The sequence below is a fragment of the Polychytrium aggregatum genome, assembly GCF_025602895.1.
Source record: "Polychytrium aggregatum strain JEL109 chromosome Unknown BJ171scaffold_7, whole genome shotgun sequence".
Classification (NCBI taxonomy): Eukaryota; Fungi; Chytridiomycota; class Chytridiomycetes; order Polychytriales; genus Polychytrium; species Polychytrium aggregatum.
The window spans coordinates 545,136-568,677 of NW_026516209.1; the positions used below are offsets into that span (position 1 = coordinate 545,136).

The 23,542-nt window shown below is 57.7% G+C and overlaps 8 protein-coding genes across 8 annotated transcripts; 6 read left to right on the top strand and 2 right to left on the bottom strand.

The window, feature by feature from the left end:
• Positions 1-1,993: 1,993 nt before the first annotated feature.
• Positions 1,994-3,618, top strand: BJ171DRAFT_420856 (RNA cap guanine-N2 methyltransferase-domain-containing protein; the record flags this gene model as incomplete). The annotated part of the gene is made up of 7 exons (XM_053107456.1): positions 1,994-2,327; positions 2,432-2,563; positions 2,683-2,807; positions 2,888-2,921; positions 3,066-3,134; positions 3,250-3,341; positions 3,448-3,618. 7 exons carry the CDS (start codon positions 1,994-1,996, stop codon positions 3,616-3,618), a joined length of 957 nt encoding a protein of 318 aa, XP_052969648.1.
• Positions 3,619-3,865: 247 nt separating this feature from the next.
• Positions 3,866-7,488, top strand: BJ171DRAFT_596585 (uncharacterized protein). The gene is made up of 8 exons (XM_053114688.1): positions 3,866-5,537; positions 5,635-5,733; positions 5,845-5,948; positions 6,043-6,204; positions 6,289-6,378; positions 6,460-6,580; positions 6,674-6,859; positions 6,971-7,488. Exons 1-8 carry the CDS (start codon positions 4,095-4,097, stop codon positions 7,331-7,333), a joined length of 2,568 nt encoding a protein of 855 aa, XP_052969649.1. The 5' UTR covers positions 3,866-4,094; the 3' UTR covers positions 7,334-7,488.
• Positions 7,489-7,686: 198 nt separating this feature from the next.
• On the top strand, positions 7,687-9,284 carry BJ171DRAFT_493034 (uncharacterized protein). Its single transcript, XM_053109882.1, has 6 exons — positions 7,687-7,945; positions 8,073-8,243; positions 8,369-8,430; positions 8,527-8,622; positions 8,713-8,770; positions 8,994-9,284. Exons 1-6 carry the CDS (start codon positions 7,843-7,845, stop codon positions 9,008-9,010), a joined length of 507 nt encoding a protein of 168 aa, XP_052969650.1. The 5' UTR covers positions 7,687-7,842; the 3' UTR covers positions 9,011-9,284.
• BJ171DRAFT_493039 (peptidase C65 Otubain-domain-containing protein) lies at positions 9,184-10,818 on the top strand. The gene is made up of 6 exons (XM_053109883.1): positions 9,184-9,384; positions 9,482-9,574; positions 9,675-9,716; positions 9,864-10,199; positions 10,310-10,388; positions 10,477-10,818. Exons 1-6 carry the CDS (start codon positions 9,346-9,348, stop codon positions 10,698-10,700), a joined length of 813 nt encoding a protein of 270 aa, XP_052969651.1. The 5' UTR covers positions 9,184-9,345; the 3' UTR covers positions 10,701-10,818.
• BJ171DRAFT_493041 (ubiquinone biosynthesis protein Coq4) lies at positions 10,819-11,904 on the bottom strand. The gene is made up of 2 exons (XM_053109884.1): positions 11,448-11,904; positions 10,819-11,269 (listed from the first exon to the last, which is right to left on the bottom strand). The coding sequence occupies exons 1-2, from the start codon at positions 11,841-11,843 to the stop codon at positions 10,895-10,897; spliced, it is 771 nt and encodes a 256-aa protein (XP_052969652.1). The 5' UTR covers positions 11,844-11,904; the 3' UTR covers positions 10,819-10,894.
• Positions 11,905-12,197: 293 nt separating this feature from the next.
• BJ171DRAFT_456184 (P-loop containing nucleoside triphosphate hydrolase protein) lies at positions 12,198-16,103 on the top strand. Its single transcript, XM_053108308.1, has 10 exons — positions 12,198-12,441; positions 12,541-12,787; positions 12,933-13,021; positions 13,198-13,274; positions 13,365-13,520; positions 13,615-14,128; positions 14,290-14,388; positions 14,476-14,919; positions 15,119-15,263; positions 15,456-16,103. Exons 1-10 carry the CDS (start codon positions 12,298-12,300, stop codon positions 15,782-15,784), a joined length of 2,244 nt encoding a protein of 747 aa, XP_052969653.1. The 5' UTR covers positions 12,198-12,297; the 3' UTR covers positions 15,785-16,103.
• Positions 16,104-17,458: 1,355 nt separating this feature from the next.
• Positions 17,459-18,621, top strand: BJ171DRAFT_456187 (uncharacterized protein). Its single transcript, XM_053108309.1, has 2 exons — positions 17,459-17,992; positions 18,160-18,621. Exons 1-2 carry the CDS (start codon positions 17,521-17,523, stop codon positions 18,381-18,383), a joined length of 696 nt encoding a protein of 231 aa, XP_052969654.1. The 5' UTR covers positions 17,459-17,520; the 3' UTR covers positions 18,384-18,621.
• A 1,602-nt stretch (positions 18,622-20,223) lies between these two features.
• BJ171DRAFT_420708 (WD40-repeat-containing domain protein) lies at positions 20,224-22,664 on the bottom strand (the record flags this gene model as incomplete). Its single annotated transcript, XM_053107442.1, has 4 exons — positions 20,224-20,360; positions 20,442-20,669; positions 20,921-21,713; positions 22,017-22,664. Coding segments are annotated over 4 exons (1,806 nt in total), but the record flags the coding sequence as incomplete, so codon positions are not given.
• Between the last annotated feature and the right edge of the window lie 878 nt (positions 22,665-23,542).

Here is a 23,542-nt window from a genome sequence, read left to right on the forward strand (position 1 = left end):
TGCCATGCTGCTGCGGTGCAGTGTGGCCTGTTGATGCGGTGCAGTGTGGTTTCTCTCGATCGGCGACTCCAGGATCGCATCAGAGCAATGCCGAGACTGGCCAATGTCGGCCACCCACTCCCACATCCACCCACAACCACTCCCACAACCACCCACTCACTGTGTCTGCTTCCATTGCCCGCACATCCCAACCGCCACCCCAACCACCCGTCTCGTCTCCCACAATCTGCAGGCAGCATCACCGGATATGTCTCACAGCGATCCCCGTGTCCCGTGCTGGTTCTGCCTCACTCCATCACCAAGACTGCCGTCCCGATGGAAGGCAGCAGCAGCAGCATCCCGATTGCTGCCTGAGCGAGCACCGTCCCCGCACCGTCTCCACCACCGTCTGCAACTGCGTGACCCAGTCTCTCTTGCCTCGCTGGTGCACTCTGTCCCGTCTGGCCTCGTTGCTGCACCTCGTTCTCTCCCAGCCGCAACCCGTCGCCCACCTGCTCCCTCCGCTTCCTGCGTGCGCCTCTATATCCCCGCTATGTTCCCGCTATATCCCCGCTATGCTCCACCATGCTCCACCATGTTCTCGATGTTTCATGCGGGTTTGTTCTCCTTATTTATTGGCCGGCGTTGGTCCTGGATCTGTCGCCTCTGGCGGCGATGCGATCCCGACCCCGCCGTTCCCGGCCTCCTGTGCGATACCATTGTCATTGATTGCCATGGGCTGTCTCGGCCGTCCTTGACTCTCTGCCATTGGCTCGATCTGCTTGAATACACACATTCGCAACCAACCTCGTCTTCCGGCGATATCGGATGGTGGTCCGAGTCGATGTGGCTCGGAATTCAAAGTCGCTGGCTGTTCCACCCACTTCATTCCGACACAGCGCGTTTCGTTTTTTGCTTGGGCGCTTCGCGATCGACTCGCGTCCAGCTTCGGATCCGCCAAGCTGCCTCCCTCTGACATCGTCTCTGCTGGTACCTCGCGGCTACGCACAGCAGCCCAGCCATGTCTCGACGAGCCCCGGTACAGTACGACGACGAGGACAATGTGCCAACAGGGAGCACCTATTTCGATCCCCAGCAAGCGGCACCTGTGGTCGAGTCCGAGCCAATCGCTTCGGATGTGTCGCTTCGTCAAGATCCCGACGCAGATCACAATCAGCCACGCAAGCGGCAACGATCGCGCAAGAGATCGCGGGGCAAGCGCCAACCCGAATTGTCCCAAGAAGAGGGTATCGCTGATAGTGGAGAAGGCGAAGAGACCGCTCCTATCAGCGCCGCAGTATCTACTCCAACCAAAGCTGCCATCTCCAACGAACCTTTGCCGCAAGAACAGGTATGTAGATGGGCTCGATATGACGACAGATCAGCCAAGTGACAACAAGTGTTTGATACGGCTTGATTCTATTCATCGCTGTTTGCTACTCACTGAACCGATCTGGCGTGATCATTGCCGTCTCTCCCGACGCTAGATCGCCGACGAGACCATCACCACCCCAGCCCAGGACGACGACGAGAGTTCGAGCGAGCCGGAAGAGCCCGCCCGGAAGAAGCGACGGCGGAAGAGAGGCAAGCGGCAAAAGGGACTCTCCGATTCCAACGCCCCGGCAAAGGTACCCAAAATCGATCGCACAGCATAGTCGATGGAATCGGAACATACTTGCTGGTCGAGTCTTGCCGATATGCTGCCTGTGCCAGCACCACGGCGTGGGTAGAAAATCTACTGACTGATCAAGCATGATCAATGCAGCAACAGGAACCCGAGAATTGCCTGGGCCAGCCTCCAGCACAAGAGCAAGCCATTGCTCCTATTTCCAGCACAAAGCAGGGCCTGCTCCCTGGGCTACCGCCTAGGGTCGCTTCAGGATTCAATAGAGCCCAGCTCCAGCCTGTCGACCGGCTCCCCTTGATGCCGGCTCTATTGTCGGGAGCTTTGCCGGGGTCGAGAATTGGATCACTCTTGCCAGGTGGAAACGACAGCGATCAAGGTGATTCGATCATGAGCGACGATCCGTGGAGCCGGAGTCGTCTCCATGCTGTCAAAAACACAGAGTCGGCAGAGAGCAGCCAGGCCGAGGCAGGCGAAATCCTGGACGATGAGCCTGGGGCTCAAGAGATTCCAAACGATGACGATGGCGATGACGATGGCGATGAGGATGACGATGAGGATGAGGATGAGGATGAGGATGAGGATGAGGATGAGGATGAGGATGAGGACGAAGGCGAGCAGCTTCTTTGGGATGAAGAGTCGATACCGCCAAACCTGCGAAAGTACTGGATCCAGCGGCACTCGCTGTTCTCCAAGTTCGACGAGGGCATTCTTCTTGACCAAGGTAAGCGCCTGCGGTAGCTGCGAGTGCTACGATAGGTTATACTCTCAGAACCTTGATGGTCGTGCCCAAGGGTTGAGCTGATCAACGACCTTGCGATTGCCCAGAGAGCTGGTATTCAGTAACTCCCGAGCGAATTGCTCGGCACATCGCCGACCGAGTTCGCGTCGGCACCATTGTCGATGGCTTTTGCGGGGCTGGCGGGAATGCAATTCAGTTTGCCTTCACATGCGACAAAGGTAAGTAGACTCCTACCGAATTGGCTGAGTCGATTGGCTTTGTGGAGAGAGTCTGTGGGCATCGCCCTCTGGATGTGCAAAGCCGGTCCGCTGCTCATCAGATAAACGGTCTCTATCAGTGTTTGCGATTGATATCGATCCAATCAAGCTCGAGTGCGCCAGGAACAACGCGCGGATATATGGCGTCGAGGACAAGATTGAGTTCATCCAAGGGAACTTTATGGAAGTTGGCCCGACTCTCAAAGTAAGCCATCGTCCCATGCGTTTGCTGACTTGCAATGGCCCAACGAATCTGACGAATGGTGCGATTGACCATCTATCCAGGCCGATGCGGTGTTCCTGTCGCCGCCATGGGGAGGTAGGTTTCTTGCCAAGTGCAGCTGAGCCACATGGTCTGCTTGGTTTATGGCCAAAAGCACACAGCCTGTCGTGCGATCACAGCCCACATGAGCGGCACAGACCCTCATACGCACATGCAATTGACAAATCTTGTCTTTTACAGGGCCAAAGTACCTTAGATCCAAGGTGTTTCATCTTGCCAATCTCCCGATATCTAGGCAAGTGCTGCATCGTGCTGGATGCCTTGGCCGACTCCATATCGCTCTTTGTCTTGATCTATCGGACACTCCCATCGCATGGCTTGTAGCTCACTGGTGCACTTTTGGACCCTCGTTGCTCCAGCGGAGAAATGATACAGGCGGCACGCGAAATCTCTCACAACCTTGTGCTGTTCATGCCCCGCAATGTCGATCCTGACGAGGCAAGTGATACGCTACGAGTTCGGGAGTTGCCTTTACTCTGCCCTGGGGCGGTCTTTCTTCCGACTGGATTGTACTGATCCGTTGTTATCAACTCGCGCCTGTTTTGTACGGTGGGTACTGTAGCTGACTGAACTTGCAGGACCGGGATACATTTGCGAGCTGGAAGAGAACGTCCTGAACGGGCGCACGAAGAGCATCACCGGATACTACGGCAGCCTCGTCGATGTTGACGCCGTGAACGAAGCTGACGACGAGGACGGGTATTTCCCCGACGACTGGGCCGAAGGACACTAAATAGACCAAAGCACCATGGCGTACAAAGCCCTGTCGAAGTCAATAGCACCCAACGACGGAATCTCCCCTGCCGGGCTGTGAGAATGGCGGTGTGTAAGGGATTTGTATGGCAGCCTCGGGATCTGGTATTGGTCGCGCCTGGTCTGCCCACAGCGCATGTCTCCAATATTGTAGTAGCCCTCGCTACGACCTCCTGTTCGCAGCACCGTGCGATCCGGGCAGTCGCTGCTTCCGTGCGGGCAGAGCCGCAGCCTCCATGCGGGAAGGACGCCGATTGCGGACCAGTCGGAGGGACAGCAACCGCGAAATGGGACAGCAGCCTCGAAAAGGGGCAGTCGCCAGCGAGCGCCTCTTGAGTCTGCCTGGATCGTCTGCCTGGATCGTCTGCGCCCTCCCCCAGCCGAGACTGCATCTGCATTCTTAAAAGGCACTTGCTCGGCAATATCTCCTCCCACGCCCTGGCACGCACCGCCCCGATGACGCTCAGATTGCTGCCATTCATCCCTCCTTCGGAGACCCGCATTCCCGACGATGCCAAGATCGAGTCGGCCCGATACATCCTGGACGATCTCGATGCCGTCCTGGCCCTCCCCTTCGAGGAGATGTGGGCTGCGCTGGTTTTGCCTGCCCTGACAGAAGCACAAGAAGAGTCGCTGATGATCTCTGTGCCCGAGTTTCTCCAGCATTTTTTGCGGTACCAGGCTCGCAACCACCAGCGGCGCTCTCTCAAAGCAGCGCACCATGCCGCCTCGGACCAGCAGCAGTGGCTGCGGGACCTGCACGATCTCGAGCTTCAGATCACCGAGAAGGTGTTCTGGCTGATCACCAAGATCGTGAACCCCCCAGCAGGCTCGGCACAGGTTGAAGGTTGGGCAGCCGAGCTGTTCGATCGGCACATCCTGACCACATCGCTGCTTCTCGATATCGCCACGGTCTACTCTCACGACAATCAAGATGCCATCCGGGCCGTCTTTACCAGCGTTCTGGCCAACGAGCCTCGTTTCATCGCAGAGCTCCGCGAGCTTCAGGAATTCGTTCTCGATGAGATCGACGATCTGGCAAGAAGAAACTCAAAGTCGTCCGGCAAAGGCAAGGGCAAAGGCAAGGGATCGGGAGAGACTGGCTCGGCTTCTCGTCCGGCACCGGAAGTGGCTATCGATATCCTCCACTTGAGGGATGCATCGCTTGCCCTCGACAACCTCGTTCGAGCCTGTGGGCATGCCGTCTCCTCGGACCTGACCTCGGACGACTCGACGTTTCTCCGGACCCTACTGATGGCACATGAAACTGCGAGCCTGGCTCTCAAGCAGGCTGGCGATCCGGAAAACGACCAGTCGACCTCGGCTCCGGACTGGTACGAGCTTTTCATCGAGAAGCAGCTCGATGCCTCAATAGTTTCCGATAACCTCGCCGCGGCAGATCCAAACTATATCGCCGTGGCCCAGAGCCTGAAGCTGGCTCTCTGTCAGCTTGCCGACACCACGCTGAGGGCCAGTTTTATCGACCCCTTGCTCGAAAGTCCTCCAAATGGCGTTAGCAATGCCAGACACCATGAGGAAGGTCTGTGTGACTTTTTGTTGGAGTTGATCAATCAGTCTCACTTTGACGGCCCCGTGCGCTTTCTGTGGGATGCACCGTTCGGAATCGATCTCGAGGTCGAGCACGACATTGTCGACAGGCTCAAGCGCATCAAGGCACACTCTGGTGACCAAGATCACGCTCGACTGGAGTACGCTATCGCATCGCTTGAGCATCTGCTGACCTTTAGTGGAAACTCTGAAGTCAAGTACCAGCGCATGAACCAGCGAAGCGAAAGACTGACTATGCGGCTGTTATCGGAAGAAGCTGCCGCCCGCTCCTCAGGCGACGCTAGCACTAAGCTCTCCCCTGCTCTGGAGCGTCTATCGGTGAATGACATGGTAAGCACATGCAGCATGTCATTTTTGCCAGAAGCAGCTCGATCGCGGGGATGTGTATACTGACCATGTGCGGCCGCATTATCTCGCTGAACTCCAGACCAACGGTGCCACAGATGATCTGGAGTACGTCCAGCGAAGCTCGCTCATTTCGCAGATACACGATCTGTTCCCGGATCTGGGAGATGGCTTCATCGAGGTACGACAGCGGTGTGCGGCTGTTTGCAGTTCAAAGGAATCGCCTTCAGCACTGCCCGACAGAGCGATTGCGCGGTGTGGATTCTGTGCTGATATCTCTATTGCTGCACAGGCATGTTTGATGGCCTACAACAATGACGTGGAAGTTGTGACGATGAAGCTGCTGGAAGACGATCTGCTGCCTCATGTTGCGGCACTCGACCGCAGTTTGAAGAGGTAGGTTCCGCCTCGCCGACGGTTGGGGCTGAACGAATGGACCACGATCCGCCTCCAGAATACGAAATCTGACAGCCCAAACCGACTCCTGCAGAGCGCCGCCAAAGATCCAGTCCAATGTTGCGTCCAATCCGGAGGCCGACGAACCTCTGTCAAAGACATTGTCGACTCGCAGAAACATCACCGATGGCGATGAGTTTGACATCTTCAGCCACAAGAAGATTGATATGAGCAGCGTCATTGTTGGAAAGAAGCAGTAAGCTGGATGCCGCAGCCAGTGCCGGATGCAAACGTCGCCGCTTTGCTCTGTAGGAATCGTTAACCATGACCTTGGTCACAGGGACACTGGGGTAGTGCTGAACGACCCCAAGTTTGTGCACGATCAGAAACAAGCCATACTCGATATGCAGTACGATGAGTACGATGATGAGTACGTATCCGGCTGCTGGTCGTGCTGGCTATCCGAGCGCCTGCATGAGCTCATCTGCCCCAACCGGTCTTCACGCTCCAGATACGACGACACGTATGATACCGTCGACATCAAGCTTGCTGGAACTGTTGAGCTTCATCTTCTCGATGAGGTTGAGGGTGTGCCTGAGGAGAACCAACGGGCCCCTCCTCCTGCACCCAAGGTAGGCAGTCGCCGTATGCACGACGCGCAGCTGTATCGACAGTTTTGTACCTTGCCTCGATCGACTCACTGTTGCCGTCCTGCAACCTGCAAGCCTGCAATCAACCCTGCTGTCGAGGCCCTGGCCATCCATGAGGCAGAGTTTGTCGCCCTCGCCACTTCGAATCCATCCATATTTGACATCAAGCAGCGAAAGTCACCACTGCGCGCCAAGCTCCGACAGACAACGTCCATGTCGGACGAGCAGATCGAAGGATGGTACAAAATGTTTCTCCGGAATGTAGGTTTCGTGGCTTGTACACCCCAAGCACGACATCGGAGGTCGATAGGTTGAAGCATCCTCGATCGAGCAATGCGCCAGACTGATCCAGTGTTTCCCATCTTGTTCCAGCCTCGCAAAGATGCGATTCTATCCAAGTATGAGTGGAGAGGCAACCGCGCAAACCAGCAGCCAAGCATCAACAAGACCCAGTCCAGCAGCGAATCAGAAGAGGACGAAACCGTCGAGTCTCGACCTGCTCTGTCCGGAGATACTTCCCGCAGCGGAGCATCCAATCAAAGAGGAGGACCGCAAATCGGCGGTGCTGGGCACAGAGGCGGCCGAGGCGGTGGTCAAGGCGGTGGTCGAGGCGGCGGTAACTCTCCGATGGACCGTGCCCGAAAGGACCGGAACAAGGCCAAGGTCGGCAACCACAATCGCAAGGATGGGCACGCCAGGAAACTGGCGCGGGGCTCCATGGGGATGCCGGAGTAGATCAAGCGAGCGCCGGCGAGACTGATATAGAATACAAGGTGTCCAACACATTGAGAGCTTCCGCGACGCTATCACTACAGCGATATCCAGTAGGAAGGAAGAATATATCTTGGCGTGCGCGGCTCTCACGCTACCGCTCTTGAGTTGGCTCGCGAGGTGTAAACGTCCTATGCAGAGGTTGAAGGACGAAGGCCATGTTGGCAATCTCCGCAGGGGCCATTGCATCAATCTGCCAATCGCCGTGTCCCATTGTCGCTGAGGGCCCCGTCCAAGCACCCCGAGGTGGATCAACAATGCCGGGACCATATTGCAAGCTTGCGGCCGCCTCGCAGACAGCAAGAACAATAACCCCCGACCAGCGAGCTCTGCACAATCCAACGCCATCCAAAATCTCCCTTCTTAAACCAAGGCGCTTCCCACAGTCGAAAGACACCAGGCCCTGCTCGACCTCAGACGCCTCTCCACCCCCCCCCAACTCCCTCGTATACATCCAGCCCTCTCTCTCCACGATGGCATCCAGACGCGGCCGTCAAAGAAGCGCCACTGTCGGCCAGGAGACCTTCAAGAACAAAACCGAAGACAGCGACTCTGGATTCCACGCTCTGTCCAAAGGTAATTCTACTGCTTTGGCGGCACCGCATGCAAGGGTTGGCTGGAGCAAGCCTGGAGGAGAGGACCGTATAAGCACCAAAGAGTACTGACAAGCGTGCTACGATCGTATGCAATTCGCAATCAACAGGTGGAGGATGCACTTTGGTCGAGAAGGATGAGAGTGCCTTCATGGCCGCGCCGACTTCGCCCAGCATGGCTCCAAAGAAGCTTGGCCGATTTGTGGGGCTGGAGAATCTGAATTCTGCTCTGGCGAACCGCCCCGACAAGCAGACGCTGATTGACCGGAACGTATTGAAGCGTAAGGCACACGCTTTCGACTGAAGCCACAATGCAAGGGGTATGGGGCAGGCTTGCTCGTGTCTGCACCGTCTCTGACTATCTCATGTCCACGGTGGTGGGTGGGTCATTGCGGTCGAAACTCAGCCGACAACGTCTCGGCCAAGCTTCAAGGTGCACAAGAGATGTTGAAGAAGCAAATCATTGAGGTAAATGGCCGACTGGGAGTGTGCCCGGGGCAGGATACGGCCATACATGCCGGGAAGAGTTGGATACTCATCTCGAGCTCGATCGCAATGTGCCAGGACAACTTGAGGGGCAAGATTGCTGCACGACCAGACAAGAACACCCTGCTCGAGCACCACATTTTGAAGGACGGCGAGGCTGCCAATGCCACCCAGGTAACAAGCAACATGGCTTGGCGCTTAAGTAGCTCGAGGAAGCCGCATCGATTATGCTTCTAATGCCCAGCACAACGTGATAATGCTCAGGCAGCATCCCAGCAACCTGAAGCTGCTCAGAAGCAACTGCCAGGTCAAGCCAAACAGAGTCAGTATCAAAGTGGGCGAACGCAGGCTCGGCGGCTGCATGAACGCAGGGTGGATCTGTCTTGGGCATCGGATGGAGAGCAAAGGCAAACTGCAGAACCCTGATGCCGATTTGTCGCCTGGACGGCCGGATGCGCATCGGCTGGACTGGACCTGTGCTGCGGACTGACGCTCTGTCGCTCTATCGTGGTTAACGGTTGACGGCACGGACTCTCAATCTACAGCTCCTGTTGGCGTTTGAGTCCATTGTATGCAGGCGGCTTGGATGTGCCTGCCGCTTTTCCAGCAGAGACTGCCTACTTGCAGGACAGCTCCTGCAACGAGCTCCGCTGATGCCACGGCGAAACAGTTCTTTGGGGCTGTGTCTGCAATATATATATCGACCATTGGCCATACTCGAGACTGCCGGGCCGTGAACGCTCGTCTCAGGGGTTGACGAGGGAGGTGTCTATGGACAGCAACATCACCGCGAGGGATGGGGCGGGCTCGCCCGACTGGGTTCAGCATTGATCTCCATCGGCGCCGAAGACAACCTCCTCCCTCACACCAGCGACTGCCCAGACTCGACTTGCAAGCATGGATCCAGCGAGCCAGCCCGATCGCCCGACAGACGAGGTACGCATAGCCGTCTGATGTCTGATGTGCTTGGATCGTCTGCAGACAGCCAACTTCATCCGCCCAATTGCTCCGCTGCGACTTGACTGCGACGCAGGAAATCCTTCGCTTTGAGCGATCCATCAAGGAGCAAGAAACCGGGAACCAGCCTCTTGTCTCGGAATTGCTAGGATTTGAGGGCCTGCGAGCGGTAGGTTCATGGATCATCGATACGCTCAGGTCCGCCTCGTTTGCCACTGCATCGTTCACACTTGGCGACTCACCGATGGACAACTATTCTCCATGTCTAGGAATATCAAAGTGGGCTCGAGGCGTTCCGAAGCAAGGTCGAGGTGAGTGGATCGGGAGCCGGGGCCCAAAAGCAAATCGCTGCAGCATAGGCTTGTCGACGAGGATCGAGCATCCAGGAGAGCGGTATAGTCAGTCTTGCTGCACAATGCGGCCACTAGCCCTCACTGAGACGCTTTCGCTCCCTTCAGCAACTGGCTGAGAGCCACATGGGTCTGCGGACGATCAAGAAGGACGGCAACTGCTTCTACCGAGCCTTTGCCTTTCGTTTTTGCGAGCTTGTCTGGAAGAATGCTGGCACCGATTGGGCAAGCGTGATGCTGAACAGGGCGATTGCATCGCAGGCGCTGATGGCAGAGATGGGCTACGACATGAACCTGCTGGAGGAGTTTTGGGATTGTTTTGCCGAGGCACTGAAGCCTCATGGAAAGACGCCGGAGGACCTCCTGACGATCTTCCAGACGGACTATCTCAGCGACACGATCGTTTGCTATCTGCGACTTGTGACGGCAGCAGTCTTGAAGAAGGTAAGCTCAGTAGAATGTGCCGTCTGATCCAAGACCTCCGTGGTCGCTTGGAGAGCCACAAGCGAGAGCTGCAAGGCTAACGCAAGAACGGGGGCATCTCTTGCTTGCAGCATGCCGAGATGTACGAGGGATTCGTCCTGGACAGCTATCCAAGCCTGACGGCCTTTATCTCTGCTCAAGTGGAGCCGAGTAAGTAACGAGGTCGATTTGCAGCCACTGCGGTGGCGCTCTGGTTGTGGGCTTCGTCTGCCAACTGAATGCGACTGCCCATGCCCAGTGAACGTCGAATCGGACCAGATCCACATCGTGTGCATGGCCAACGTATTCGGAGTCGATGTGAAAATCGCCAACCTCGACCCGACCGAAGGGTCGGACGGAGCCGTGCTGAACTTTCACGAGATTACGCCCATGGATGCCGTCGGGATCGACGAAAAGGACCGCCCGAAGGTGGTGCTGCTCTACAGGCCCGGTCATTACGATGTCCTGTATCCTCGGGCCTGATATGGGCCATACAGATACACACCTCCAAGATAGAGCTGAGCGCCAACGACACTCGCCATCAGAGCGGAATGCACCGTGGTTGAGGGTCGGTAGTGGCATATTCTGGATTATGAATACACATGTCCAGTGTGCTCATCCAAGTGCACCACCGCCCGTGGGAGGTGGTGTGGGGTACTATTGGATACGGGCTCTACCTAGGGCTCTAGGCTGGGTTTGAGCGGAGGAATGGGGATGAACCCAAGATCTTTGCGCACCTGGTCAATGTCCTGATCCAGCAGATCCTCGTACATGACGCTCATGAGGAACTTGCAGCTTTCGGCGCACTGCAACGCCCACGGGACATAGTGGGTAAAGAGTCGCTCGCGCTCCAGGGGCGTCAGACGCAATGGACCCACGAGGGCCGAGAGGATGGCGACTGGGAGACCTGTTTGGTGGGCCTCGAACCACTTGAGCGCCAGCTCCGCCTCGACGGTGATTTGGTCGAGCCCAGAGAGCGTATGCCAAAAGTCGTGGACCTGGCGATATCGGAGGATCACATAGGCAAGCTCGGGGTCATCGACGTACTTGACCTTGTAGCGCACATGCGGTTGCATACGGCAATGGCGCATGGTTTGTTTGGTTGGTTCAACAGCAAACGGGAGGGGATGGCAGCGGAAATATCGATTGAGCAAAGCAGTCAGAAGGGAGAGCCGGCGCATCGAGCCGGAAGGAGCCGAGATCGTGCCATTTGCAAATGATGATACGCACAGGGCTTCGTTCGTCTGGGTCAAAGTGATACTGGTCCATAAAACGGGTGTATGCAAGCCCGAAGGAGTTTGGGGGATATTGCCGGAGCTTTTCGAGATCGAGTGTGGTGGAGTTGATGACCGGCCGCTCTCGCAATATCTTCCTGCCGGTCGGGTCGAGGAGCATCTTGTCGCGGATCTTGCGCAGAAATATCGGGCCCGTGGCCTCGCCGAGGGCAGCAATCTGGTCCGCCTGGGTCGGATCGATGAGGCCACGGACGGCAGAAGATATCGCCAGGATCGGGCGCCACGACGGGCCAGAATGTGACAGGCGGGCCGGCGACAGGACGACCGGGGTGGCCAGGCGCCGGCTCTGCAGCGAGGCGATGGATGAGCGAGGGAAGCGAGGGAAGCGCATGGGTTGGGCGTCGAGCGGATGGCGGTCTGGATGCAGCCCAGGACAGGGATATCGATCGAAGATGGATTTCGGTCCAAATCGATCGACCGACACGGCCGCGCGCTGATTGGCCGCCGCGGCCGTCACTGTGAATCACCTGGATGTCCACGTGACCAGCGCCTGCGATTTTTCTTTCCATGAATGGGTGCGCGGTCAGCCGAGAGCCCGCGGCCTCGGCGAGGACACAGCGCGCGCAGTTTCCGGCAGCAGGCGAGAGGGCGAGGACGCACGCCGAGGACGTTCGCCGAGGACAGCGAGACCGCGCGGCCCCAGATCGCATTTTTCTTCACCGTCTGTTTCGCAGCCAGCCATCCTCGCTCGGATCCGGATACTTGCTCGCAGCGCAAGTCGCAGCAGCCCCTCTCCCGCTCGGCACTCGGCAGCACTTGGCAGCACATCGGCAGGTCGGCGCACCATGACTGTCTTGAGAACGCTCCTTTCGCGAGCCATCCCGCGGGCCATCGTGCCTGCTGCCGTCGCCAAGCCCCGATTCTTCTCGGGCTCGTTGGCGGCTCGATCGGCCGAGATTTCCACGACCGAATACGATCCCTCGGACCTGGTGAGTCTCATCGGGCGGGTCTGGACATCAGGTGTCCCACTGGATCGAGCGAATCGAAGGGATGCTGACAGCGCTATATCTGGTTGAATCGATGGCCAGGATCGCTTGCAACAACTGCGAAACATTGGTATCTCGGCACACATCGATTCGGGCAAGACCACCTTGACCGAGCGAATCCTCTACTATACCGGTAGAATCGACCAGATCCACGAGGTCCGTGGCAAGGACAATGTCGGCGCCAAGATGGACTCGATGGAACTTGAGCGAGAAAAGGGCATTACCATCCAGTCCGCCGCCACATACACCAAGTGGAAGGACACCAACATCAACATCATCGATACGCCCGGTAGGTGCTCTGCTGGCCGGGAGAGGCAAGACATATCTGTGAATCGCAGCCGGGTGGGACCGGGTTGTTGGGACCTGGTTGGTGGGACCTGGTTGGCTGCGAGGCAGTCCAATCCCGTTCTTACCACGACAATCCGCTTCGCCAGGGCACGTCGATTTCACCATCGAAGTCGAGCGAGCTCTCCGTGTTTTGGACAGTGCCGTCCTGGTGCTTTGCGCCGTCGGTGGTGTGCAGGTGGGGAATCCAGCGCACAACACCCATCTTTTGAGCGATCCGTTGCATCGATCCATCGCACTCGCGTCCAGCTCGCTGGTGCATCATTGTCAACCAGCAAAGGTTGCATTTCTTTGGGATTGGCTTGTTGTCCCGGCGATATGACCAACATGTTCCTTGGTCCTTGTGTCCATCAGAGCCAAACTATCACTGTCGATCGTCAAATGAAGCGTTACAACATTCCCAGAATCTGCTTCATCAACAAAATGGATAGGTTGGTTGCGATGGCGACCCAGCCATGTATTCTAGCATGATGCCTTACATAATGTACTCTCTACTGACTGCCATGTGTCGTGGATCCTAGAGCCGGCGCCAATCCCTTCCGCATCATCAGCCAGATCAAGGAAAAGCTCCGTCTCAACGCTGCCGCCGTTCAACTTCCGATCGGAGCCGAAAGCAACTTCAATGGCGTCGTTGATCTCGTCAAAATGAAAGCTTACTACAACGAAGGCAACAAAGGGTCAGTCTCGGGACAGCCTCGAGCATCCTGGTACTCTGTGGAGGTTGTGGCAGTCGGTGCCTGTTGCTGATCCTCCTGTCGTTCCGTTGTGCAGCGAGACCATCCGCGTCGAGGAAATCCCCAAGGACATGGCCGACCAGGTGCAAGAGTACCGATCCAAGCTGATCGAGGCCCTCGCTGATGTCGACGACACGATCGGTGATCTTTTCTTGAACGAAGAGGAGCCCTCGAACGACCAGATTTTTGATGCCATCCGCCGAAACACCATCTCGCTCAAGTTCACGCCGATTTTCATGGGATCTGCTTACCACAACACTGGTGTGCAGCCCTTGCTTGACGGCGTCGTCAACTACCTGCCCTGCCCTCACGAAGTCGTCAACCAGGCTCTCGATACCGACAAAGGCGAAGCAATTGTAAACCTCAGTTCCAAATCCAGCGATCCCCTCGTCACCCTGGCTTTCAAGCTCGAGGAGGGCCGTTTCGGACAGCTGACGTATCTGCGCGTCTACCAAGGTACCCTGACCCGCGGCGCCGTCATCACTAACGTCCGCACCGGCAAGCGTGTCAAGGTCTCTCGTCTCGTGCGCATGCATTCGAATGAAATGGAGGTACGTATCTAAAAACGCAGTGCGGCTGATGTATCTCAATGCGGCCCCACATGCTGAAATCGACTGTGGCGCGTGGTAGCGTCGACTCTACGCGCGGAGAGGGCTCAAAGATTGAAGCGATAACACGCCTGTAGCTGACACTTGTCTATGGACGCATTTAGGATGTCGAAGCTGTCGGCTCTGGTGAAATCTGCGCCTTGTTTGGCATCGAGTGTGCCAGCGGCGACTCGTTTACGGACGGCGCCAGCTCGTACACCATGGTAGGCTTGCATAGCATCGACAGCTTCCCAGACGCAGGCCCCAGCAGCGCCTTGAATTGCTAAACTTTGTGACTTGGTGTTGCCCAGACCTCGATGTACGTCCCAGACCCCGTCATCTCTCTCTCGCTCGAGCCCAAGAGCAAAGACACCATCAACTTCAACAAGGCTCTCCAGCGGTTCCAGCGCGAGGATCCTACATTCCGCTGCCATGTCGACTCGGAAAGCAAGCAGATCATCATCAGCGGCATGGGCGAGCTCCATCTGGAGATTTACGTCGAGCGCATGAAGCGCGAATATGGCGTCGAGTGTGTCACCGGCAAGCCCCTCGTTGCCTTCCGCGAGACCATCACCAAGTCGGCCCCGTTCAACTACACCCATAAGAAGCAGAGCGGCGGTTCTGGCCAGTTCGGTCGAGTCTCTGGATACATTGAGCCGCTCGACGAGGTCTCTGAAGACGGAAAGACGACCGTGTTTGAGGACAAGACCGTTGGTATGAACATTCCTCACCAGTTCATCCCCGCCATTGAGAAGGTAAGGACGGGATACCCGGAGCCCAGCATGTCTACAGCACCAACAGCCATGATACCGCTCGAGCAGTCGCTCTCGGACAGCGAGCAGTTGCGTCCGACACAGCTGTTGGCCACTGCCCGGACTACACCGCCAACCAGAGACGAAGCTTTTGATCGCGCGACTTGCTCGTTGTGGGCTCATTCTATCGCGTCGCTCTTAGGGCTTCTACGAGGCTTGCGAGAAGGGCAACTTGATCGGTCACCCCATCACCAAGTGTCGCTTCGTTCTGGAGGACGGTCTTGCCCACGTTGTCGACTCGAGTGAAATCGCCTTCAGACTTGCTGCCATCGGGGCCTTCCGTGATAGTAAGCAGTGCCGTGATCTCTAGCGGCGATGCTAGCCAGCTTGCCGGCTCTGTTGTAGCTCCTTCTGTCGAAAGTATCCATGACTGTGTGCTGCGGGGGGACCAAAGGACGGTGGGATCGGGCTGCCCAACTGCGCCCCTCCCCCCAATTGACGCTGACACACCCGACGACATCCTTTGTGCACAACACCAGCGTACTCCAAGTGCAACCCGATCATTCTTGAGCCCATCATGGAAGTCTCTGTCACCGGCCCGGCTGAGTACCAGGGCGCCATCATCGGCCTGTTGAACAAGCGCAAGGGCACCATCGAGGACTCTGAGGTCCGCGATGAGTACATTGAGATCCAAGCGCGCGTTCCCCTGAACGACATGTTTGGCTTCTCGACGGACCTGCGGTCCATCACCCAGGGCAAGGGCGAGTACAGCATGGAGTACAAGGAGCACGCTCCTGTCACCATGGACGTCCAGAAGAAGCTCGTCGATGAGTACCAGCGCGCCCGTGCCCAGGCCCTCAAGCGATAGACTGCATCTGCATGTTGAGGCCATTGTCCCATCATGTTTCTTGTTTCTGTTATAATCGACCACTGCTCCCTCCTGAGCAAACACCGGGTTGTCAAGTTCATTCCAATTGGCGCAACGATTTAATCGCCATCTTCTTTGCCTTGGACTGCTTTGCTCCGTCCACTTTATGATTCTTTCCAGCTTATCATCAGAGTCTGCATTCACCCTGGGGACATGTGCTGGCCTGGCTCAGCGTGGCCGTTCAAGAAAATATAGTCCTTGCAGCGTGTTCGGAACGAAACGGGACAGTGCCCGTTCGTGCGCATTCACATCAAACACTGCTTCTTCATAGAGAACGAGATGCTGGGGGTGTGTGACATGTTCCGACCACGGCAGGTTGTTGTCTGAGCGGGACGATGGGACCTGTTGTTTACAGTCGGTCAGAAAGAAACGGGACAGTTCCTTCCTGGCTTCAGTTCTCTGAACCCCGCTGACTGACTTGTAGGCCCAGCGGGCAGGCCGTGAGATTGTTTCCCGTCTTGGTTGGCAATCGAGTGGTTTTGGTTGGTTTGGGAAGCATGGTCTTGAATACACCCGGCCGATCTCCTGTGGCGATGATCGACTGGCATACCGAGATCATGTTCCTTGAGGCATTGATGTCTCGATGTGGGAGTGTGGTGGATGCATTCGACCCTCTGCACAGCTTCATGGTTTCTCGATATCAAGATGCTCAGCCTTCTCGAGTCGCTTGGCTTCCCGACAATGTGAGCACACCTGTGATGTGTTGAACTCGTTCACCGAGCACACATGGATCTTGGAGACGGATCGGTCTGGTGGGCGTCTCTGGTGGTGGGTGAACTGCTCAAAGTACTTGGCAAACCTGAGCCTCCTGGGACTGGATGCGTATCCCTTCCCTTGCTTCCACAAGGCATTCCCAAAGACAGCCACCACTTCGGTCTCCTTGGACATACTTGCTTGGCCATGAATGCGATGAATGGGTGGGTGTATTCAGGTTCCAGAAAACACACTGTCCTGGTTAAAAACGGGGTGTCCCATTTCATTGTGGAAACGCTGTACCAGGAGGCACTCGACATCAAGATCAAGATCTATGGCACACGAGAACACCCCTCAGTTGCCGCCACTTTACACGAAATATGCAATGTAAAATCACTCCGGTTTGCCGACGAGGCAACAATCAAGCACTAACAGGAAGCGCTTGACAACTTCACCATAGGCTATCACGCTTGTGAGCATTCTCACATTGGGTTGGCTCTTGATGGACTTTGTGAAGCAGCTCCTGACCAAAATCGCAACGACGATGCTGTCAAATACTCTAGCGAATCGATCGATATTTACCATAGACCATGGCACTCATGAACGTGTAGGTGTTGCTACAGCAGTTCACAATCTTGCAATCATCTCCCTTGACAACGGCCGTATCGATGATGCAGCCAAGTATTACCAAGAGGCGCTCGAGATTCGCACCAAGCTGCTCAAATCAAGAGAACATGTTGAAATCGCCAAAACCATCCGTGTTCTGGGGGAAGTCGCCACAAAGCAGGGAAGATGCGACGAGGCTCTGTCCCTGCTCCAGGAGCCAGCGTGTGACCGGCGCTGGCGTCATCATGAATGCGACGCCGCAGCTTTTCTTTTGGATCCGCTTGCTTGCCAACGCTGGAGCTCCCTTCTCTTGAGCCCGTATCTTCCCGAGCCTGCATCTCGCCGCTCATTCCGCCGACAACCTCTCGTCCCCGCCCATGACTCCCGCCGGCACACCAGCGCCATTCAGCGTACAGCCGATCGACGGGCTGGTGCTCTTCCAAGACTTTATCTCTCCCGAGCAGGAGGCGGATCTCATCCACAACCTCGACTCGCGGCCCTGGGCTGGAAAGGGTGTGCCTCCCAACGCTGAGCTTCGCCGGCGGACACAGCAGTACGGCTTCCTGTTCTCGTATCGATACCGTCGCATCGAGGAACACACCGGCGGGCTGCCCGAGTTTCTGCATCCCGTCGTCAGCCAGATCCAAGTCCTGCCCCCGGCCCCACACCACGAATACGAGTCCAAATCAGCGCCTAATTTTCTCGTCGTGAATGAATACGAAGTCGGCCAGGGCATCATGGCGCATACGGATGCAAGTCTCTTTGGCGAGACGATCTGGGTTGTTTCGCTGCTGTCAAGCTGTGTGATCTCGTTCTTCCGGGATGACCGCAAGGTCGACGTCCTCCTTCGTAAGCGATCTGCGTCTGTGGGCTGGCCATGTGCGCATGAATGTGCCGAGTGGGTGCTTGGCAGGTCTCTCGGGGTCTGGGATCGCTGTTGCTCGCCCTCTCTGCCTGCATCGCTCTGACGACTCGGCTTCGTTGCTGCCCCGCCGGCTGCCTATTGCTGTGCACAGCGCCTCGCTCGTTGCTGATCATGAGCAGGGAGTCCCGATTCGCTTGGAAGCACGAGATCTCGAAGCAGCCGATCGACTACTATGACGACGTTCCGATCGAGCGATCTCGGCGGGTGTCGCTTACGTTTCGCTCTGTGGATGTGAACGGCGTCGGAGCAACGACCGATTGCCGGCTGGGTGCTGATCCGGGCTCGCCGGGTCCTGTTGCTGGAGATCGGCAATAGACTTCCGTCATATCGAGTCCCGAAGCGATGCACTGAAGGGTTCCCAGAATGAGCTGTATTCAACTGTCCAAAAAGCAACGGCGGCTGCGTCCATCAGACAAGCCCCGCCCCATCATTCATCCCCACACAGTTCGCTCTGTAACTCCGAATCGCAATAAATTAGAGGGGCTCGTTAGCATCACACAGGCGCTCGGATGCGTCCACCCGTGGGTGCCAAGCACAATAACAACGAGTGCGGGAAAGGCAGATTGTTTGCAATATGGCGCATGAAGAAATAACGAAAGAGAGAGAGAGAGGGAGAGAGAGAAAATCAAAGCAAGAAAAGCGGATGTAAATTGTAGCAGCTATCGCTGTGGTCAACTAGTGGTAGTGTAGTAGTAGTAAGTGCACATGGAGAAGGCAGACGTACAAAAATGAGTCTATGGGGGGGGGCACAGGAGGTCGGAGGACGGGTCCCTGGGCTTTATGCTTCTGCTTCGGGCTCTTCGTCGTCAGTGTCTAGTACCTGGATCGGGCTTGCTGCGGTGTTGTGGCTCGTTGCGATATATGAACTGTCGTTTTGCTGGGTCGGTGTGCTGGATGCGCTGCCTCGTGCTGCAGACGATGGCCGCGAGGGGTACAGTCGGCTGGCGGTGCCGCCGTGGCCACCGCTTGTCCTTGGCGGCTGGGTGGGGTCCTCGGACATGGCTCGCGGCGAGTCCAGAGCACTTGTATCCGCTTCTTCGCTGCCTATGTGATCAAAGGGCGAACTCTCTGCTCCGACCATGGGATCGTCGGCAACATTGGAGGGCGTCGACACGGGCTCGCTTTGGTGTGCGTGACGAGAGCGCCGGGACCGACTACCGGATGTTTGGTGCAGGAACTGACTCGCCAGGAAGCTGGCTGAGGACATGGCAGCCGTGGCATCGCTGGTCTGTCCAGGGAATGGGGACACCCCGGCGCTTCCCTGAGTCGAGGCAGCCTTGGCGTGGGAAGCGGATCCATTGAATCGCTTGTGTATCGACGCGTGGCCCTCGGCGATAGGGATGCCACTTCTCGCAGAAGGCGTGCCCCTACGGGAGGCGGTCATGAACTGGGCCATCTCCTGCGCATGTTGTCCCATGGCGGCATGCCAGAGAGAGCTGCTATCTGTTGGGTTGGCGGCAGTTGCATCGCTCAGTCCGGAAGGGCCAGCTGCGGACTGGTGTGCGGCGGCACTTGATCCTCCGGCGGCAGTTTGGCGGCTTGAGGCGCCATCGGGTACACTGAGGGCGCGAAGTGTCCATTCTTGCATCGAAGCATCGTGGGCGGCATTCGGGGGGCGCATGGGCATCAACAGAGGCTGTCCGAACATGGCATTGAGCTTGGCACTGCCGTGAGGGCCGTACGAGGTTCGTGGTCGACGGATGTTCGCTGCAGCCGCATGTGCAGGATGTGCAATGAACGTTCCATATGCGCTGTTCGCTGATGGAGCCGACTGAGGGGCGGCCGACGGCTGGACAGGGCTCGAGCCGCTTGCAGAGGGCTCGGCATTTGGGTCTCCGTGCAGCGGCATTCCCCGGGTGATTCTGCGCATGGGACGATCCAGCTGGTTCAGCAACGCCGCGTTCCTGGCAGCGAGCCCAGACCCATGAACATGGGTATGGGTATGGGCATGGGCATGGGCATGGGCGGAAGGCGGGCCAGCGGCGAGGCCACCACCGCCCCCGTGGCCTCCATGATCGCCGTCGTTTTCGCCAACAGAGCCGCCATCGGCGTCACCGTCGTGGTCGTCGTCATCGTCGCCTGTCTCGTCGTCGGGTGCCGACTCGGAATGGCGGTCGCCCATGCCTTCGACTTTCTCGCCAGGGGTGATGCCTTCGTCAAAGTCCAGGACCTCAAACCAGGTGCGCTGCTGGTCCTTCTGGACGGCACACACCAACCTGCGCTCGTCCATGCGGACCCTCCATACGCCGGCAACGTCGCTGATCAGATCTCGAATGAATCGGCCGTGGACGACTCGGTCTTCAGAGAAGGGCCCATTGGAGGGGTTGGAGGCCGCGCCGTCCTTCTTGGGTGAGCTGCTCTCGCCTCTAGCACTGGGGCCCGCCGACGACAGCTCCCACACCTTGACGCCGCCATCCGAGCCCGAGACGATGCGGTTGAGCTTGGGATCGTGGTGGAAACACGTTATAGCGGCGCTGTGGCCCGTCAAGGTCGCTAGGCATTCGCCTGTGAGCGGGGACCAGATCCGGAGGGTCGAGTCTGCCGCGGCCGAGACCACGTAGGATGGAGAGAGCTCGAGCAGACCGACGAGCGAGGCGTGTCCTGAGCAGCAAAATGCGACCAGTGGCACGACAGCAGCAGGTCGGATCGATCGATCGATTTGGGAACACAGACAGACCGAGGCGGTGGTGTGAATGAAAATAGAGGGCCAGGCGTTAGTACCGAGAATAGGACCGCAGCGGCGAGCAGCACACAGCCTCGAGCGACACAGCAGCGGATGCACACATCGGTATTGCTTCAGGTTTCGGGGCAGTGCAGCGCCAGTCCGTGCTTCGTCCAGCGCCACTACTTACGCTCAAGGGAAAACAGAGCCGCGCCCGTTTTGGTGCACCAAACTCGCACGGAGGCGTCCATGCTGCCACTCACGGCTCGTTGTAGCTCGTGGGAATAGCCGACACTATACACCTTTTCGCGGTGGCCGGTAAAGTGCCAGATCTGCCGACCCTGGACGACGTCCCAGACGCGAACAGACGAGTCGTAGCTCCCGCTGACGAGAATGTTTCCGTAGCCGGCGATGGCGCGGACCGAGCCACTGTGGCCGGTGAGCACATGCATAAAGTATGGGTTCGTGGTGGCAGCGGCGGCTCCGTTGGCATGTGCCTCGGGCAGATGCGGCGGGTCGACCTTGGGGTCTGGCAATCGCCACACCCGCAGAGTCGCGTCTCTGGAGCCCGTCACAATCAGGGGTACGGCGGGCTGGATGTTGCTCTCATCGCCGTTGACAGGAGAGGGTGTGAGGATCGTGAGACAGCGCACGGTGCTTGTATGGCCCTCGAATATGTGGGTGCATTGCCCCGAGTCCATGTCCCAGACCCGGACGCTGCGATCGGTTGAGCCGGAAACCAGAACGTGCTTCCAATACTGCAGCGCCCAGACACCGCCGTCATGGCCAGAGAGTCGGCGAACCATATTTCCGGTCTTGGTATCGTATATGTGCATCGTCTGGTCGTCAGAGCCCGACACAATCTTGTCGGTATCGAACTGCAGGCAAGTCACCACGCTTGTTTCGTGTGCCGGGAAGGAGATTTGCTTGTAGCGGCCGTGTAGCCAGTTTTGACGAATGGTGTGGTGGCGCCGGTTCAGTCGCTTGTACAGTCCCGGCGGTAGGTCAGCGGGCCCGTCGGCCTCAAGCTCATCGCTATCCACGACGGGCGATACGGGGGTATCCGAGAATCGGGTCGGGTGTTGGGATGTCGTTGGGGCGACGCCCTTGTGTTCGACGACGTCGACCATCAGGTCGTCGTTGACGTCGGGTGAGAGCGCCGTCGATCCAAGCGGCAGCTCGACTTCCATCCCGTCGGCTGAATCCGAGTTGATTGCGACAGACTTGCCCTTGCGCGCTTTCCGCTCCTTGATTTCCATCAGCCGTTCGAGGCGATGCTTGCGGACCTCAGACTGGATTTCCTCCTCGTTGTACCACAGCTCGTCCATCAGGCGGCGCTTCCACACCGCGCGCTCGGCACCGGGGCCATCGAGGACGGCCTTCCATCGCTTCGAGACGCGGCAGCATCGGCCCATGGTCCTCAGGTCTAGATAGCCCATGATCTGATAGCTGATTTCGGCAGGAAGGAGGCCAAAAAAGTCACGCTTGAAGGTGGGCTGGATCACTGTCGAGACAAAACGGAGGACCGGCATCTGCGAGCGCTTCAGCAACTGGAAAAGGAGATATGACTGGAGTTCGTGCGGAAGCGTGTCATAGAGAGAAACGACATAGGGAATGTCCAAGAGCGAGGCGCTTGCCGGCTGGGGAAGCTTGCCACTCAGGGGCTGGCTGGAGGCGGCGAGCGAGTGGCTTGAGACAGGAGGCTGGAAGTCCTCGGGCAGAGTTCGGATGGTCGTGGGGGAGAGCGTGGGGCTCGGTAGTGTTGGCGAGTGGGGCCAGTTCGAGTCGCTCGAGGGCGATTTGACATCTTCGGACGGGCTGCCGCCGCTCACTTTCACGGCCGGTGTATACCGCTGGCCCAGCGCAGCATGCTGGCCGAGAGGCGCGGGGCTGTGGGTCCATGTGGGGATTGCATGGGAGTCGGGCTGGCCCATCGAGCCGGTGGAGACATGGCGCTTGTGTGAACGGGGAGCTGTACTGACATCGACGCCTCGGTAGGATGTGGAGGAGGCACCCAACCGGTCGTGGTGACCCAGCGTCGACGAGCGCAAGGATGCGGCCTCGTGCGGGGCCTGGGGGATGGCCCCGCTTGAAGACGAGGTGGAAAAGCTCGAGAGCATGCTGGTTTCGCCGTCCGAGTCGGAGGACCGTTTTCGCTTGGACACCTTTCTTGTTGACGCCGACAGCGAGTCGACGTAGCTCTGGTGCTGAGTGTGGTGCTGGGGATGGTGGTGCTGAAGTTGTGGCGCAGGGTGGCTGCTGGTGTTCTTGAGGCTTGTGGTCTTGACTGTTTTCGAGCCAAGGGGGGTATTGTATTCTCGCTCAACCTGCCCGCGCCAGGAGCAGAGGCAGAAGGGGGAATGGCAGCAGGAGTGGCAAGCACGGGGTGAGTCAGTGACAAGCTCGACTGCGGGGCCGCACGGGCTGTGCTGGCAGAGCGCCTGGGGAGGGCGAGGGGACCAGAGGGATCCAGTTGGGAAGGCGTCGGACCAGCTCACAGACGGACGACGATGCCGATGAGCCTTGGACGGGCGGTTCCCAGCCAAAGCAGAGCGAGGCTCGCGAGAACCAAGGACAGAAAGGGAAGATGACAGCGACGCTGACCCAAGGCGCACTCACCTCTTGCTTGCTCTTGAGCTCCTTGAATTCGAACGGTACGCCGCCCAGCTCAAAGGCAAAGTTTTCCAAAATATCGGGAGTCTCGGCCGTCGCCAGCGGAAAGGAAGACAGGTCCACGCCCGAGGAATTCGAGTGTAGTGGCGGAATGACGATGGGAGGAAATTTTGTGGTTTGGGTGGTGGTCGTTGTCACC

Excerpts from the sequence above, each read along its gene's own strand:
- BJ171DRAFT_493041 (XM_053109884.1), bottom strand. The coding sequence starts at position 11,843 with ATGCGCTTCCCTCGCTTCCCTCGCTCATCCATCGCCTCGCTGCAGAGC. Across the intron at positions 11,270-11,447 it reads ACCCAGACGAACGAAGCCCT|GTCAAGTACGTCGATGACCC; the intron begins GTGCGTATCATC and ends GTGCGCTACAAG.
- BJ171DRAFT_493039 (XM_053109883.1), top strand. The coding sequence starts at position 9,346 with ATGGATCCAGCGAGCCAGCCCGATCGCCCGACAGACGAG. Across the intron at positions 9,575-9,674 it reads GATTTGAGGGCCTGCGAGCG|GAATATCAAAGTGGGCTCGA; the intron begins GTAGGTTCATGG and ends CTCCATGTCTAG. Across the intron at positions 9,717-9,863 it reads CGTTCCGAAGCAAGGTCGAG|CAACTGGCTGAGAGCCACAT; the intron begins GTGAGTGGATCG and ends CGCTCCCTTCAG.
- BJ171DRAFT_456184 (XM_053108308.1), top strand. The coding sequence starts at position 12,298 with ATGACTGTCTTGAGAACGCTCCTTTCGCGAGCCATCCCGCGGGCCATC. Across the intron at positions 13,521-13,614 it reads TACAACGAAGGCAACAAAGG|CGAGACCATCCGCGTCGAGG; the intron begins GTCAGTCTCGGG and ends TCCGTTGTGCAG. Across the intron at positions 14,920-15,118 it reads TCATCCCCGCCATTGAGAAG|GGCTTCTACGAGGCTTGCGA; the intron begins GTAAGGACGGGA and ends CGTCGCTCTTAG.
- BJ171DRAFT_596585 (XM_053114688.1), top strand. The coding sequence starts at position 4,095 with ATGACGCTCAGATTGCTGCCATTCATCCCTCCTTCGGAGACCCGCATT. Across the intron at positions 5,538-5,634 it reads GTCTATCGGTGAATGACATG|ACCAACGGTGCCACAGATGA; the intron begins GTAAGCACATGC and ends GCTGAACTCCAG. Across the intron at positions 6,860-6,970 it reads ACAAAATGTTTCTCCGGAAT|CCTCGCAAAGATGCGATTCT; the intron begins GTAGGTTTCGTG and ends ATCTTGTTCCAG.
- BJ171DRAFT_493034 (XM_053109882.1), top strand. The coding sequence starts at position 7,843 with ATGGCATCCAGACGCGGCCGTCAAAGAAGCGCCACTGTCGGCCAGGAG. Across the intron at positions 7,946-8,072 it reads ATTCCACGCTCTGTCCAAAG|GTGGAGGATGCACTTTGGTC; the intron begins GTAATTCTACTG and ends CGCAATCAACAG. Across the intron at positions 8,244-8,368 it reads TGACCGGAACGTATTGAAGC|CCGACAACGTCTCGGCCAAG; the intron begins GTAAGGCACACG and ends GTCGAAACTCAG.
- BJ171DRAFT_456187 (XM_053108309.1), top strand. The coding sequence starts at position 17,521 with ATGACTCCCGCCGGCACACCAGCGCCATTCAGCGTACAGCCGATCGAC. Across the intron at positions 17,993-18,159 it reads CAAGGTCGACGTCCTCCTTC|CGCCTCGCTCGTTGCTGATC; the intron begins GTAAGCGATCTG and ends TGCTGTGCACAG.